The sequence below is a fragment of the Bombina bombina genome, chromosome 6 (genome assembly GCF_027579735.1).
Source record: "Bombina bombina isolate aBomBom1 chromosome 6, aBomBom1.pri, whole genome shotgun sequence".
Classification (NCBI taxonomy): domain Eukaryota; kingdom Metazoa; phylum Chordata; class Amphibia; order Anura; family Bombinatoridae; genus Bombina; species Bombina bombina.
The window spans coordinates 805,933,448-805,950,426 of NC_069504.1; the positions used below are offsets into that span (position 1 = coordinate 805,933,448).

Consider the following 16,979-nt stretch of genomic DNA (forward strand, 5'->3'; position numbering starts at 1 on the left):
GGCAGAAGTCTCATCCAATGCGGGCAGAAGAGGACATCCAGATGTGCAGAAGTCTTCATTCAGGCGGCATCTTCTATCTTCTTCCATCCGGAGCAGAGCAGGTCCATCTTGAAGACATCCGATGCGGAGCATCCTCTTCCATCCGACGGCGGCTGAAGAATGAAGGTGCCTTTAAGTGACGTCATCCAAGATGGCGTCCCTTCAATTCCGATTGGCTAATAGAATCCTATCAGCCAATCGGAATTAAGGTAGGAAAAATCCTATTGGCTGATGCAATTAGCCAATAGAATTGAGCTTGCATTCTATTGGCTGATTGGAACAGCCAATAGAATGCGAGCTCAATCCTATTGGCTGATTGGATCAGGCAATAGGATTGAACTTCAATTCTATTGGCTGATTTCATCAGCCAATAGGATTTTTCCTACCTTAATTCTGATTGGCTGATAGGATTCTATCAGCCAATCAGAATTGAAGGGATGCCATCTTGGATGACGTCACTTAAAGGAGCCTTCATTCTTTAGTCGCCGTCTGATGGAAGAGAATGCTCCGTGTCGGATGTCTTCAAGATGGACCCGCTCCACTCCGGATGGAAGAAGATAGAAGATGCCGCCTGGATGAAGACTTCTGCACATCTGGATGTCCTCTTCTGCCCGCATTGGATGAAGACTTCTGCCCCTCTGGAGGACCACTTGTGCCTGGCTGGGTGAAGACATCTCAAGGTAGGGTGATCTTCAAGGGGTTAGTGTTAGGTTTTATTAAGGGGGGATTGGATGGGTTTTAGAGTAGGGTTGGGTGTGTGGGTGGTGGGTTTTAATGTTGGGGGGGTATTATATTTTTTTTTACAGGTAAAAGAGCTGATTACTTTGGGGCAATGAACCGCAAAAGTCCCTTTTAAGGACTATTTGTAATTTAGTATTGGGTAGGGAATTTTATTATTTTGGGGGGCTTTTTTATTTTATTAGGGGGATTAGATTAGGTGTAATTAGTTTAAAAATTTGTAATTTCTTTTTTATTTTCTGTAATTTAGTGTTTGTTGTTTTTCTTCGTTATTTAGTTTATTTAATTTAATTGTAATTAATTGAAGTTAATTTAGGGATTTAATTTAATGATAATGTAGTGTTAGGTGTAATTATAACTTAGGTTAGGGTTTATTTTACAGGTAAATTTGTATTTATTTTAGCTAGGTAGTTATTAAATAGTTAATAACTATTTAATAACTATTGTACCTAGTTAAAATAAATACAAACTTGCCTGTAAAATAAAAATAAACCCTAAAATGGCTACAATGTAACTATTAGTTATATTGTAGCTATCTTAGGGTTTATTTTATAGGTAAGTATTTAGTTGGGGGCGACGTTGGGGGCGGCAGATTAGGGGTTAATAAATATAATGTAGGTGTCGGCGATGTTGGGGGCAGAAGATTAGGGGTTCATAGGTATAATGTAGGTGGCGGTGGTGTTCGGAGCGGCAGATTAGGTTAATAAGATTATGCAGGTGGCGACGATGTCGGGGGGGGCAGATTAGGGGTAAGCAGCGCTGGTATTGAGGTGAGATGTGGAGCTAAATTTTGCTCTCCGCTCACTTTTTAGAGGCTAGCGCCGGGTTTGAAAAAAACTGTGATGCCAGTGTTGTTTGTAGGTGAGCGGTGAGCTGGAACTGAGCGTTAGCAACGCACAGCTTTACCGACAAAACTCGTAATCTAGCCGTATATTAATTAGTAAGCCACTGTCTATAAAATAAAGAACTATTACAAACTCACCTTTTTGAAAGGAAAAGGCAGCGCTAGCAGAATACACAATATTTGAAATAATCAAATGAGGCAGAGATTTAAATATTTGTAATTTTAATCAACTAAAAATAGTTACCATTCAATTCCAAACCAATCTGGCTCGCAAAATATAAAACATAAAAGCACGATAAAAATACTTGCACTATATATGCGGTAAAACTGAGATCAGTCCTAAATCAGAAGCAGGACAAACACAGCCAACCAGTCAGGTGTATCGCAAACTCCACTCTCAACCAAACTGGTGACTCAACTGCTCTCAACCATGAGTTGATTGTTTAACCTGTGCTCCAGTTCAGATATCAAGAAAATCTGACCTGCTAGGGGACCCAAGGACTGGAATTAAGAAACACTGATTTAGAGAAAGTTTGTGATTTTAGAAGAAGTCTGTAATTATGTCAGGGGTATCATTAGGTATTTATGGTTCTTAAATTTGTTCTTACCACCAAGATCCTGCTGACTGGATTCAGTAAAATTGGGCAATACACCTTTTTCATAAAGGGAATCAGCAGCCCTTTTGATTTCTTTTTAGGCTTTTCCCTCTTCGCTTTGATGCAACAGCAAATATCAAATCGTGAGGCCTAAGGAAAAAGACATTAACCACATGAGAAATTTCAATGAGATATGATACCCTGTATTGAAAGAATGTTAATTAATGCATACAGCTAATTTATTCTATATGTTTCACACTACATAATGCATATTGAGAAATAAATGCTTCTACACTCAACACAAACCTCAACTATGTAATGACACCCCCCAGACTTGTATTCAAATAGGCATTAATGCATTATAATAACGGTACATTAAACTACTGAACTCAATTTCAATGCTAAGCTTTTTCCTCTTGTGCCTCACTCTGCAAAGCAATTCTCTTTTTTTACCCTTTGCAGGTGCTGGTTAGCAGGGCCGGACTGGGAATAAAAAGCAGCCCTGGAAAAATATAAAGACCAGCCCTATTTTCCGTTGAGTCGGTAGAATGCACATGCCCAATTTTTCTCAAAGGGGGTTACTGGGACACTCGTTTCCCAATATTTTTTTCAGAATTAAATCATATTACTTTGTATTAAATAAAAATGTCAGATTGATGTTATATAGGCACCCTACCAACCCAGTTGCATCCATTAGTCAGCCCTTTAAATTGTAGCTTTCCAGCCCCAGCTGCTGCAGCCCACCGGGAAATCTCCTGGTATCCTGGTAGGCCAATCCGGCCCTGCTGGTTAGTGAAGTTGCATACTTTCATGCTGGGTGCAGCCATCTTGGAGTTCATGTATTCTTTCTGGCTTTTTTACCACTGTATCATGCACTCTCGGTCATTCACCCGAATGTAAGGTTTATAATTTTTACAGGTTTAATGCAAGTTTAAAATTTATATAACATATAATAAAGGTGGCATTAATAATGTAGAGCAGTACAGTCACTGCCAAAATGTAAAGCTCTGTATCACACATGCTATCCTGAAGTGGTCAAAAAGCTGGCAATGTGACTGATCTGTGACTGGTCACCTGTTATGTCATAGAGTGAAAGAATACTTAAAGGGACAGTTTACCTAAAAATGTCCTCCCCTTTAAACCTTCCCAATTATCCATTTTACCTACTGGAGTGTATTAAAGGGTTTACAAGTAGCTCCTTGACCCTTATTTTGGCATTTTAAATAACTGATTTAGCCTGTAGTATCCCCACCTATACTGAACATTTATATACTGCAGTCTAGGCTATTGATAAGCCTATGTAAACACAGCCAGCAGAAGAAGTTACACTCTCAGTGGGGTGCAGGATAGTTTAGTAATAAAATTATAATTTACCATTGTTCTCTCTAAGCATTGAGCTTTGGTTTTCCAGACAAATAAAAGATAAGGATTGGAAGCGGGTCTGTGTACACAAAGTTATAACATAATGAGATATGATATTACCTGCAAGCTCAACCCATTGTAAATAGGCTGTTTAAAAGCACAAAACCAGCTACTTCATATACACAAATAAACCTAAAAATGCAATTTCTCATACATTGTATACTCTGCAGCTGGTATAACAAGTCATTGAAAATAAATCAAGGGACAAATCAATTTTACATTGTACTGTCCCTTTAATCTTTATTTATAAGTATAAAGGTGTGAAGTTTGATCAACCAGCTAAGGGTTTAGAATAAGATAATTGCTTTTTTTTTTTTTTTTTTTTTTTTTTTAAATGGAGGACAAATATTTTTTTTCTGACTTAAAGGGACAGAAAACTCAAAATGAAATGTTCATTATTCAGATTGAGCATGCAATGTTAAGATACGTTTCCATTTACATCTGCTATCAAATATACTTAGTTTTCTTGGTATCCTTTGCTGAAAAGCAAATCTAGGTGGGCTCAGGAGCAGCAATGCACTACTGGGAGCTACCTGGTGATTGGTGGTTATGTGCATATGTCTCTTCTCATTGGCTTATCAGATGTGCTCAGCTAGGTCCCTGTAGTGCATTGCTGTTCTGGAGCTGACTTTATTTATTTAACCCCCTTTGCAGGAGTTCAATAATAAAATGCTCTAACACAGTGTTTCCTAACCGCGGTCCTCAAGTACCCCCAACAGTCCTGGTTTTCATTATAGCTGAACTAGAGCACAGGTGAAATAATCACCTGATGGATGAGAGCAGGTTAGTAACCATGGTTACTGATCAGCTGATTACTTCACCTGTGCACTGGTTCAGCTATAATTAAAACTAGGGCTGTTGGGGGTACTTGAGGACCGCAGTTGGGAAATACTGCGAATTGGAGCATTTTCTTTTTCCATGTTTCTGTCTCTTTAAGTAATAATAGATTGCACCTGATTAAAGATGCCACAACTGAACTAGGAAGGTCTTCATCTTTCAGGGTATCTAGCTAAGATGGTATAATTGACCCTTGTTTATCACAATAGTATATGTGACCCTTTTTTACCTCCTGTCTTTTACTATCCAGAGATACAAGAGCCACAAACATGGAGATCTGCAAGAGGAAATCCAACAAAATGGCCAGGGCAGCATTTAGGGCAAAGGTACGAACAGCTGGCATCTGTGTGAGGGCACCTGATGAGAGAGTGAAAAGAACAAACATCTATAGTTACATTTACACCATAAAGACACTGTAACTTATATTAAATAAGGTTTTCAGCTATCTTCTAAGTAGGAAAATGCTAATTCATTGTTATTGTATGGTGTATTTAAAGGGACAGGAATCCCTATTTTTTTTCTTTCCTGATTTGGATAGAACATACAATTTCATAACAACTTTCCAAATTACTTCTATTATCAAATTTGCTTCATTCTCTTGTTATTCTTTGCTGAAGGAACATAATTGCACTACTGGCAGCTAACTGAACACATCTAGTTTGCCAATCACAAGAAACAAATATGTGCAGGCACCAATTAGCAGCAGATCCTACTAGTGTAGGATATGTGCGTATTATTTTTCAACAAGGGATACCAAGAGAATGAAGCACATTTGAAAATAGTTTAATTTTTACTTTCCTATCCCTTTAAGGTTCTAAATTCGACCTGGCCTTGTCACATTGTAATGAACAACAACTATAGAAGAACAAAGGAAATGTAGAGGTGCCTTTCAGTTTGGCTCAATTCAGAAATAATCGACACAAACAAAATAAGATTTAATGGGTATCATTTGGACAATGATGTTAAAAAGTACATCAGACTAAATATGCTGTATCATAACATCATAAGGAAGACACAAAAAAGTGAGATGGAAATGGAAGTTTTCAATATAACTGAATAAACCCATGGAATTATTCTCTTTTTATATAACTATAGTGGGCTTCAAAAATACCATTGTTTGTTAGATGTTCATCAGGGAATTGTGTGTTTTGTGTAGTTTAAAGGAACAATCTACACCTTAGTAAGGTGACCATATTTCCGCTTTAAAAAGGGGCACATATGAAAAATACATATGTCAGGGCTGTTTAAAGACATGTTTTATGTAAGAACCCTGATATATGTATTTTTCATATGTGTCCCTTTTTAAAGCGGCAATATGGTCACCCTACACCTTAGTCATCTTAAAGTCTTACCTTAGATTAAACTGTAAATAGCCTCCTGCACCCTTTCTATATATCGTGCAGCAGGAACGGTAAAAAAGTTATTTTAAAATTAATATTGTTTCTGGTCACTTTGAAATGGCTGCCAAGCTCTGCCCACTGATGACATCATGATCAGGGCTACATCTAGGCACTCTGCTGAATAGTCTGTTGAATCCAACTAGTGAGCCTTTGGTGATTGGATGCCATATGCAGCCCAGATTGTGATGTCATCAGTGGACGGGGCTTGGCAGTCATTTCAAAGTGGACAGAAACAATATTCATTTTAAAATAACTTTTTTTTACCATTCTTGCTGCATGATATAGAAAAAGTGCAAGAGGCTATTTTCAGCTTAATCTAACATAAGACTTTATGATGAATAAGGTGTAGACTGTCCCTTTAAGTTAATTACTTGGTCAAAACCACTTGTAAAAAATATAATGTTAGAAGGACAAAAAAAGTCAAACTTAAACTTTCATGGTTCGGATAGAACATGCCATTTTAAGAGACTTTTCAATTGACTTCTATTATTATAAGTACCTTTGTTGAAAATCATACTTAGATAGGCTCGGAAGCAAGGTTAAACACATACTCATGTGCAAGGAATAGTGCACTTTTATGTGTTTTTATTTAAAGATATATTGTAAATTACTGATAAGAAGATCCGTTACAAGGAATAAACAAACAGCCGCAAACATTGCAAATGAAGGCCGACTTTATTAAAAGTCAAGGTGAAGCCCAGGTACATACAAGCTCGGGAGGGAGCACAAAAAATGAAACGTCCGACGCGTTTCCTGCCCGGAGGCACTTCGTCAGGGACTTACAAACAGTAAAACACTTGGTTCTTTTAAACATGTATTACTTCCTGTTACGTATGCTCACCTGTGTTGCAGCACACCTGTTGTCTTAGGTTAATCACATCCGGCTGTCTGCATTCCTGGTCTGATCGTATCCAGCTATTGCGGTCATGCGCCAACGGTGGCTCACAGTCAAATATACATTTTTAGTATATGGATCTTGTATCCACAAGTGCCGCTGTCAGTCCGTTAACTGTTTACGACAAGACCACAAGGCATCCGCTAATGATTGCATATTATCGCAAATACAGCAGATAAGACAAATACGTAACAGCTTGTTTACTAATAGATATGTACATTTTTAATATGGAACATCACACTAAATATAAAAAAAAATTTTAAATATAAAATTTGAACCAAAAAAACTATTTCTTGCCTGACATCTAAGTCTATTCTCATGTTACTTGATAGTATTTCACAAACCTATTGTATCAAGCACTGAGAGGGAAAAGAAATTCCCAGGATCTAGAACTGAACCATATAATAATTATATATATATGTACGGATATTTAGATATCCAAAAATTCCCCTATTATGAAACGTAACTACGAGTTGTGTATGCTTCTACCTAATTATAAGTATTTTATTTTATTTTACTTTACTAGGTTTCTTTTGTTTTGTTTATCATTTCATATCATAACATTCTACTTTGTATTCTAAATATTTCAAATATTTCAAAGGAAGTGGAGTTATTTAGTGTCCTAGTTGACTGGTTTAACTCAGTGTACCTGTATATATATATAGTGTATTATGTATTATATATATTGTTATTCCAATCGTTGCTCCACCTAATACGCTACCCAAATATTATAAACTTAGATATAGATATGGGGCCTCTAATCTTAATTATAACATATTTCTTGACATTATGTGAGCTACGTGTCTGTGTATGCTGATGTTTAATATAGTGACTGACTCTATTTAGAATCTAATTCCTTCTATACCCTAATCTTTGTGACTAAAAATAAAATGAAATTAATTAAAATTGATGAAAATTGTGAAAATTACTGAAGAGATTGTGGCAACATTTGGTGATCTCGGTGCATAAAGTGTTGTTAAAAAATAATAATTTATAATTTAACAATATCTTATTATCATTGTATTCATTATTATTGTGTGTAGGTAACTTCTGTGATTCACGAACACTAACTGTACTAACTATAACAATTAGTGTGTGACTAATGTGTCTTTTAAAGCTGTGAACTAACAAATAAGTGTGAATGAATATTAACTTTAACGTGACTAGACCACTCACTAATAGAATTATAATTAAGATGAAAGTCGATTAAGATTCCCTCATTAGAATTAATATTATAGTTAATAACTATCTTGTCATACCAAAGGGGTAATTGTTATATATATTGTGTACCTCCTATGCATCAGTATCCTGCTTAAATAGAGAAAATACTTCTCCTTATAAGACTATGTATGACTCATTATGAATGTTCTTGGGTTGTGTATATATGCTAACTTCCTTTCTACAAAGTATGGTTATGGAGGGTCGTACTCTCAGGGGATTTAAAATTTGAAGACTCGGAACCAACAGATTGCTATACCAACATCTGCTGCAATCCCTATCCAGATGTTATGTGTGGTGGGTTAATAGATCACATTTACTATTTCTAAACTACGTTTATCTAGATACATTAGTCTACGAAGTATCTGAGATCTGTAATTTTATTTATTCCCTGTGAGTCATACATAGTCTTATAAGGAGAAGTATTTTCTCTATTTAAGCAGGATACTGATGCATAGGAGGTACACAATATATACAACAATTACCCCTTTGGTATGACAAGATAGTTATTAACTATAATATTAATTCTAATGAGGGAATCTTAATCGACTTTCATCTTAATTATAATTCTATTAGTGAGTGGTCTAGTCACGTTAAAGTTAATATTCATTCACACTTATTTGTTAGTTCACAGCTTTAAAAGACACATTAGTCACACACTAATTGTTATAGTTAGTACAGTTAGTGTTCGTGAATCACAGAAGTTACCTACACACAATAATAATGAATACAATGATAATAAGATATTGTTAAATTATAAATTATTATTTTTTAACAACACTTTATGCACCGAGATCACCAAATGTTGCCACAATCTCTTCAGTAATTTTCACAATTTTCATCAATTTTAATTAATTTCATTTTATTTTTAGTCACAAAGATTAGGGTATAGAAGGAATTAGATTCTAAATAGAGTCAGTCACTATATTAAACATCAGCATACACAGACACGTAGCTCACATAATGTCAAGAAATATGTTATAATTAAGATTAGAGGCCCCATATCTATATCTAAGTTTATAATATTTGGGTAGCGTATTAGGTGGAGCAACGATTGGAATAACAATATATATAATACATAATACACTATATATATATATACAGGTACACTCAGTTAAACCAGTCAACTAGGACACTAAATAACTCCACTTCCTTTGAAATATTTGAAATATTTAGAATACAAAGTAGAATGTTATGATATGAAATGATAAACAAAACAAAAGAAACCTAGTAAAGTAAAATAAAGTAAAATACTTATAATTAGGTAGAAGCATACACAACTCGTAGTTACGTTTCATAATAGGGGAATTTTTGGATATCTAAATATCCGTACATATATATATAATTATTATATGGTTCAGTTCTAGATCCTGGGAATTTCTTTTCCCTCTCAGTGCTTGATACAATAGGTTTGTGAAATACTATCAAGTAACATGAGAATAGACTTAGATGTCAGGCAAGAAATAGTTTTTTTGGTTCAAATTTTATATTTAAATTTTTTTTTTATATTTAGTGTGATGTTCCATATTAAAAATGTACATATCTATTAGTAAACAAACTGTTACGTATTTGTCTTATCTGCTGTATTTGCGATAATATGCAATCATTAGCGGATGCCTTGTGGTCTTGTCGTAAACAGTTAACGGACTGACAGCGGCACTTGTGGATACAAGATCCATATACTAAAAATGTATATTTGACTGTGAGCCACCGTTGGCGCATGACCGCAATAGCTGGATACGATCAGACCAGGAATGCAGACAGCCGGATGTGATTAACCTAAGACAACAGGTGTGCTGCAACACAGGTGAGCATACGTAACAGGAAGTAATACATGTTTAAAAGAACCAAGTGTTTTACTGTTTGTAAGTCCCTGACGAAGTGCCTCCGGGCAGGAAACGCGTCGGACGTTTCATTTTTTGTGCTCCCTCCCGAGCTTGTATGTACCTGGGCTTCACCTTGACTTTTAATAAAGTCGGCCTTCATTTGCAATGTTTGCGGCTGTTTGTTTATTCCTTGTAACGGATCTTCTTATCAGTATTCAAGCTTTTCTCACAAGAGACTGAGGAGTGTCTCTTTTTCCGAACACAAGGAGCCTCATTATCCACGGAGAGACATACAACGGACATAAGGTATTTTCTTATCACCCATGAAGAGACATACAACGGACACCAGGTAATCTTTATATGCTTAGATACTGGTTTTTCACTGTCCATACTATTCATACCTTGAGTCAGGAGTGTAATGCTCTCTATTCAACAGTGGATCACACATGAGCATATTTGCACTTTTTCTGTTATACAGTTTGGAGTATCACTTGCATCTGAACTACAAGTCATATAATTTGAAGTATTACCTGTATGAGTGCAATGCAATCGTTGAGTGTCTGAGTGCGACCAACAAAGTATTATATTGTAAATTAGGTTGACACGTTTTGCATTGTTACTGTATGATTTTTAAAGAATTAGGATGCAATGTTCAGTAATGATAAGGTGCATTATTCTGCATGAGCAGTTTTACCCAGGAAGAAGCAGAGGGACTCAGAAATGCTGCAGAGTAACATGCTGGGTGCCACATTGCCCAAGACTCTCCCGATCTGTTCCTCTCTCCTTTCACCTTCCTTCCGTTCATCTCTCTGCAAACACAAACGCTCTGCAGATATTTAACTTGTTTGTGGTAATTGAGCACTAGTAATTAAATAAGTGGCTGGGAGGTGATATTAAAGGGACAGTCTAGTCCAAAACAAAATTTCATTATTCAGATGCAATTTTAAACAATTTTCCAATTTACTTCTTTCACCAATTTTGCTTTGTTCTCTTCGTATTCTTAGTTCAGGGCATTTTGACAGTTTTTTTCACCACTAGAGGGTGTTAGTTCATGTGTTTCATATAGATAACACTGTGCTCATACACCTGGAGTTCCTAGGAGCCATCACTGATTGGCTAAAATGCAAGTCTGTCAAAAGTGTATTAACCCCTTAAGGACCAGCGACGTACCCTGTATGTCACTGGCCTTTTTTTGGGACTTGATTGTTTTATAGCGCGGTCTTGCCACCAGCGTTGAGACTGCTCTATTGCACAAAGCCTGCTGGAGGGAGGGCATTAATATAGTGTTCTTGCTAGATTTGTGCTATTATGTCCTGAAAAAACCCTTAACGACCAGTGACATACAGGGTATATTGTGGTCATTAAGGGGTTAATATAACTGTGTTGGTTATGCAAAACTAGGGAATGGGTGATAAAGGGATTATCTATCTTTTAAAACAATACATTTTCTGGTGTAGACTGTCCCTTTAATGTAATGCTCGTTGACTGATATGGGATACATGAGCTATACTCATGTTCTGGTGCAGTACAGTCAAGCAAAAGTGACAATCACTGACTGATGTAAATCAGAAGATAAATAATCTGCAGGGCAACTCATAGTGTGGGACAATGGATCAGTATTCTGCAGTGTAGCAATACTGTGCAATTCACTGTTTAATGCCAACAATACTCTGTAGCCTATGATTGTGGGAACAATAGAACAATGCTCTGCAGATTGTCTGGTGTGGAACAAAGAGTTAATAATCTGCTGCTCACTCATTATTGTTCGTTAAAGGGACAGCCAAATCAATTTTTGTTGTTTTAAAAGATAAATAATCCCTTTATTACCTATTCCCCAGTTGTGCACAGAAAACATGATTATCTTTGTGATTACTTTGCTTCTAAGCATCTTCTGATGGCCCCCTGATCACATGACTTTATCTATTGACTTACATTTAAGCCAATTAGTGCTGTGTTGTTAGAATCCACGGGTGTGAGCACAATATTATCTATATTGCTCAGATGTACTAGCTTCCCCTGTTGTGAAAAGCTGATAAAAATACATGTCATAAGAGACTGTCTTTAGTGGCTTAGAAACAGACAGAAATGTAGATGTTTAAAGGTGATAAGGTATGTTAATATAACCATGTTGGTTTGGCCAAGCTGGGGAATGGGTAGTAAAGGCGTTATCTATTTTGTTAAACAATAACAATTTTTGTGTTGACTGTCCCTTTAAAGGGATAGTCTAGTCAAAATGTAACGTTCATGATTCAGATAGCGCATGCAATTTTAAGCAACTTTCTAATTTACTCCTATTATTACATTTTCTTCGTTCTCTTGCTATCTTTATTTGAATGTAAACTTAGGAGTCGGCCCAATTTTGGTTCAGCACCTGGGTAGCGCTTGCTGATTGGTTGCTACATTTAGAAAGTGCTGCCTAGGTTCTGAACCAAAAATGGGCCGGCACCTATGCTTACATTATTGCTTTTTCAAATAAAGATACCAAAAGAATGCAGAAAAAATGTATAATAGGAGTAAATTATAAAGTTGCTTAAAATTGCCTGTTCTATCTGAATCATGAAAGTTTGATTTTATCATTAATTCATTGTTCCACAATTTTGACTAGACTATTCCTTTAACACTTAAGCTACATTTTTAGCAAATCTTGGATAAAGGTAATATTGAGCCACAGCAATATTACCCCCTCCAACCACTTGAAATTTCCTTCTCCCCACTCTCAGAAAGCTTCATATAAGTATATTCTGGCCAGTACAAACTGATATTTCTGAGTACAGGTATGTACTGGTTACTTATGGTGACTATCTGAATGGGTTATATTTGAGTCTAATATCCCTGGATGTATTTTTATTTATTATGGAGTAGATATGGAAGCGATATATGATATTTTGGGATAAATCCTAAATTTGAAATACCCCTGGTTCACATTTACCATTATTAATGTATCTTTGCTTAGGGATCTCTAACATTTTATTATTAAGGAACATTTATTGATATCATATTTCAGTACAGGGTTATGTCTTGCCATTACAGGATTATTGTACCTGCAGTTCCAGAACGAAGATGAAAATGTTATCTGCTCCTACAGCCAATACAAGAAACGGGACCACCTCCACAATTATGAGTGATGATGAGACCCCCAGATATGAGTAGAACCCCATGGATGACAGAACAGACCCCAGAACGACCAGTATACCTCCCAGACCGAGAGTCACCTTTGAGTCCACCTAGAAAAAGAATGGTTCAGAAAAATACAATTTTAAGAACTAAGTGTGGAATGAACATTTCCTGCAAACAAGGTCCCTCAGGAATTACTTCTCATATTGATGCTACTGATCACTATATGGGGGTTCTATCTTTTTACCTATAGTATCTTACCAGCACTCTCGAACAGCTGCTGTACTCTCCAAGGGCCAATGCAATGTACACAAAGATCACCAAATAACTAATTGTGAAAATTGGGATGTCTTCTGTAGTGGTCCTGCTGATCTCATCCTCCAGGGATCGCTGCAAGATGACAATGGTGGAAAAAAGGAATGAGCAATAGAAAAAGAACACAGGAAATCAGAGGTGTTAAAAGAAAAACAAGAAGACATATTGACGTATTCTTTTTTTAACATTATTTTAAATACTATTGTAAACATTATTGTATTTTACGAGCTCTTTGTATGATATTCCCAGTATTTAACCATTTACTATTTTGTAGAGATTGAATTGTTGTCGAACTATGAGATTTATTAAATAATTTTATGGTATTCTGCTCATATGGTTAAGCTGAAGAGAGGGAAATAAGAAATGGTGATGAAGTAAAATGATGTTGCTTAGATTATTTTGCAGAAATAGACAGCTATGTAGTTTAAAAAAAAACTTTTGTTGTACTCTTACCTCAGCCATGTATTCAAAAGACAGATTACTCTTAGGGTTTGTCTTATATTCCTTCAAAATCTCCAGATATTCTTTCTCCCAAAGCAACACATAGTCAAATCGAGGGTCGGAACGGGCAAAATTATTCAATGACAATGTAAGAATCAAAGCCTCAGATTCAGAATATTGGTTGTCTGAAAGACATAAATGAGGACAGGTACAGACCTTCCATGTGGAAAGAGAGAACTATTTGGCTAAAGAAGACTCTCTTATCCATGTTCTTCTGAACAGTTTATTTACTAAAGTATGTACATATGTACAACATTTTAGTGAATGAATAGTTTCAAAATTGCAGAAGTTTGCTATACTGGAGAGAAATATATAAATTAAATATAGCTCAAATGCACTGCCAGTGGGGATGTCTCACTAGTTTGAAGAACATCTCCACTTCTTATACTGAAGTATAGATGAACAACGTTCACTATCTTGCCTTTAGCCTCTTCCCCCCTTGGTAGAATGCTGACCAGGGCCTGTTTTACTTGGCCTCTAGGCATAATTTCCCGTATGTGCATATACATACAATTATATATGCTCTCTATGGGCCGATTTAACAATGTGCGGACGGACATGATCCTGTGTAGTGGATCATGTCCGCCGCACATCGATAAATGCCGAGGTGCCAATCAGCCGCTAGCAGGGGGTGTCAATCAACCCGATCGTATCCAAATGGGCTGATTGCTGTCCGCCGCCTCAGCTGAAGGCTCGCATGGAAACAGATGCATTAAGATGCATATGGGGCATGATAAATCGGCCGCTATGTCTTAAAACTACTATTAGGATCTATTGGGGGGGTTTTTCTCTCCAAATAACACATTTCCATCAGAATTTTTGATTTATTTAATTCAACAGCCTTAACCTCTTAAGAATCCATGGTGGCTTGTTTTGAGTAGTATATTTTGGTTATTTGTACTTTTTTTTTTCTTTTTTTCAATATGAAAGTTTTTATACTTGCTCACTTTGCATTTTAACAAACAATCATTTCCTGATTTAATAAAAAGCTAGAAATATTGCTCAAACTACACTTTTAAACAATGATGGTTATACACAACTACAATATTATTATAAGAATATTCATTTATGTTTGGATGTATAAAATAGTTAAAGGGACTCTAAACTCAATTTTTTTCTTTCATTATTCAGATAGAGCATGCAATTTTAAGAAACCTTCTAATTTACTCCTAGTATCAATATTTCTTTGTTCTCTTGCTATCTTTATTTAAAAAGCAGGAATGTAAAGCTTAACAGGACCATTTTTGGTTTAGAACTTGGGTTACGCTTGCTTATTCGTTTGCTAAATGTAGTCACCAATAAGCAAGCGTTTCCATGGTGCTGAATCTAAAATGGACCGGCTCCTAAGCTTAACATTCCTGCTTTTTAAATAAAGATAGCAAGAGAATGAAGACAAATTGATAATAGGAGTAAATTAGAAAGTTGCTTAAAATTGCAAGCTCTATCTGAATCATGAAAGAAACAATTTGGGTTTAGTGTCCCTTTAACTGTTAAACTCAAAACAATATGAAATAAGTAATTACACACCATGGCCTCCATTACATATGCAGCGTCGCCAGCAAAATCCTCCGCCGCCAGATTTTACACGATTTTGGTATTACATATACGGCGTAGCATACAAGTTACGCGCGTATATTTCAACCTTCGGACGTATTTTTTTTACCCATAGACTAACATAGAACAGCCGCGCAATTTGGTATCCAATATACAGCGTAAGGACTTACGCGCGCAGAATTCAGAAAATCTATTCCATTCTCATCTCGCCACATATTGCAGGCGCAGCAACCCTTGCACTGACTAAAAAACCAACGTAACTCCCTGGAAGCCTTAACAAACACATACATTTAAGCAGCATCTCAAGGTTAAATGGACAGTATACTATGATATTGGTTTTTTAAGGTTTAGTTGCGTATTTGAAATAGTTTGAAGCCACAACATAATCAAATGGATTGAGCTTGTAGGTACTTTATCACATTGTGGACATATACTTGCTTATTTACTTTAAATTTCTTCTCAAAACAATCAACAATACTTGGAGGAGAGAACAATAGGAAAATCATAATTGTATTACCTTCATCTCTTTATATATGGGTTTATATATGAATTTTGAATAGCATAATTACGTGTCGCATTTTTATATGAAATCGCGGTTCATTTTTACGAGTGTTAGCCTAATTTGCATAAAACTACTCTTTATTGACACTTTCCGTGGATAAAATACTGGCGTAAGTTACTTGCGACAACTAAAATGTGTATTTGCGCACATTTCAGAAGATCGCCAGTTTGTCCTACTTACGCCAGTTTAGCATCTAACAGCGCAGTATATGTAATACCCCGATGTGCAAGGTGAAATTACGGGCGGTGCGGGTTCCCACACTTGCGCCGAAACCTGCGCCGTATATGTGATTGCGCCCCATGTTTTACTTTCAGTTTGACAGCCTATTCTATTAATACCCAAGTTAACCTCCAATAGAAACGTTTTTTTTATATATTTTTTTATTAGCTTTTCTTATTAGATTGTACACATTACCTCAAGGCAGTTTTACTCAATGGCGACTCTTCTAATGGTTTGCAAAGGTTTAGAAAATAAAGCAAAAAAATAATAATTCCCCAATTTGAAATACAATATTTTAAGATTGTTCATATGATAGATTGAAACTGGGTCCCTTGCTTTAATACAAGACTTCAAAGACGTTGGTCCCATTCCCATTAATCAGAAAAGCTGCCAAAAACGTATGATTTTGAGGAAAGAGAATGTGGGTCCTGAGGCTAGGGAGTCGCTGCTTCTAGAACTTAATATCTGGATTCTAAGGATGTTTTTCCGCTTTGGTATTTGTCATACCCTAAATTACTAAATTAAACAAGAACTGAGAAGATGGTGTGTATTGCTTGAAAGAAACATGACTAAGGAGAGTGAGTGTTCTCAAGTAGGGTAGTAAAAGTCTTACTGTCATAACCTCCCACAGCAAGGAAGGGGAAGACTGGCGCTCCATAGTCTGCCATGCAGCTTAACTCCAAGTCTGTAATGTCCTTAAACGACAGTGGAGAACTGCAGAGAGAAGATGTGGTTTGTGAGGAACAATGACTAATGTTTTAATCATACGGCTACCAAAAAAATGCACATCTTTACACTTTTCCAAAACATGTCTGCTCTTCGTTCATTCCCACCACTCTGAGCGTTCACTCTCCATACACAGTTCAATGCTAATTATTTTATGTCAAAATGCAAACAAC

At 36.2% G+C, this 16,979-nt stretch overlaps 1 protein-coding gene across 1 annotated transcript in view; it reads right to left on the reverse strand.

Annotated features, from left to right (window-relative positions):
* Positions 1-16,979, reverse strand: part of NPC1L1 (NPC1 like intracellular cholesterol transporter 1) — a 74,883-nt gene that overhangs the window by 37,897 nt on the left and 20,007 nt on the right. Inside the window, exons 4-10 of the mRNA XM_053719454.1 lie at positions 16,694-16,794; positions 13,698-13,870; positions 13,191-13,319; positions 12,857-13,039; positions 10,510-10,624; positions 4,706-4,833; positions 2,230-2,367 (exon numbers count right to left, since the gene is read on the reverse strand). Coding sequence (XP_053575429.1) covers positions 2,230-2,367; positions 4,706-4,833; positions 10,510-10,624; positions 12,857-13,039; positions 13,191-13,319; positions 13,698-13,870; positions 16,694-16,794 — 967 coding nt within the window. The remainder of the gene's footprint in view (positions 1-2,229; positions 2,368-4,705; positions 4,834-10,509; positions 10,625-12,856; positions 13,040-13,190; positions 13,320-13,697; positions 13,871-16,693; positions 16,795-16,979) is intronic.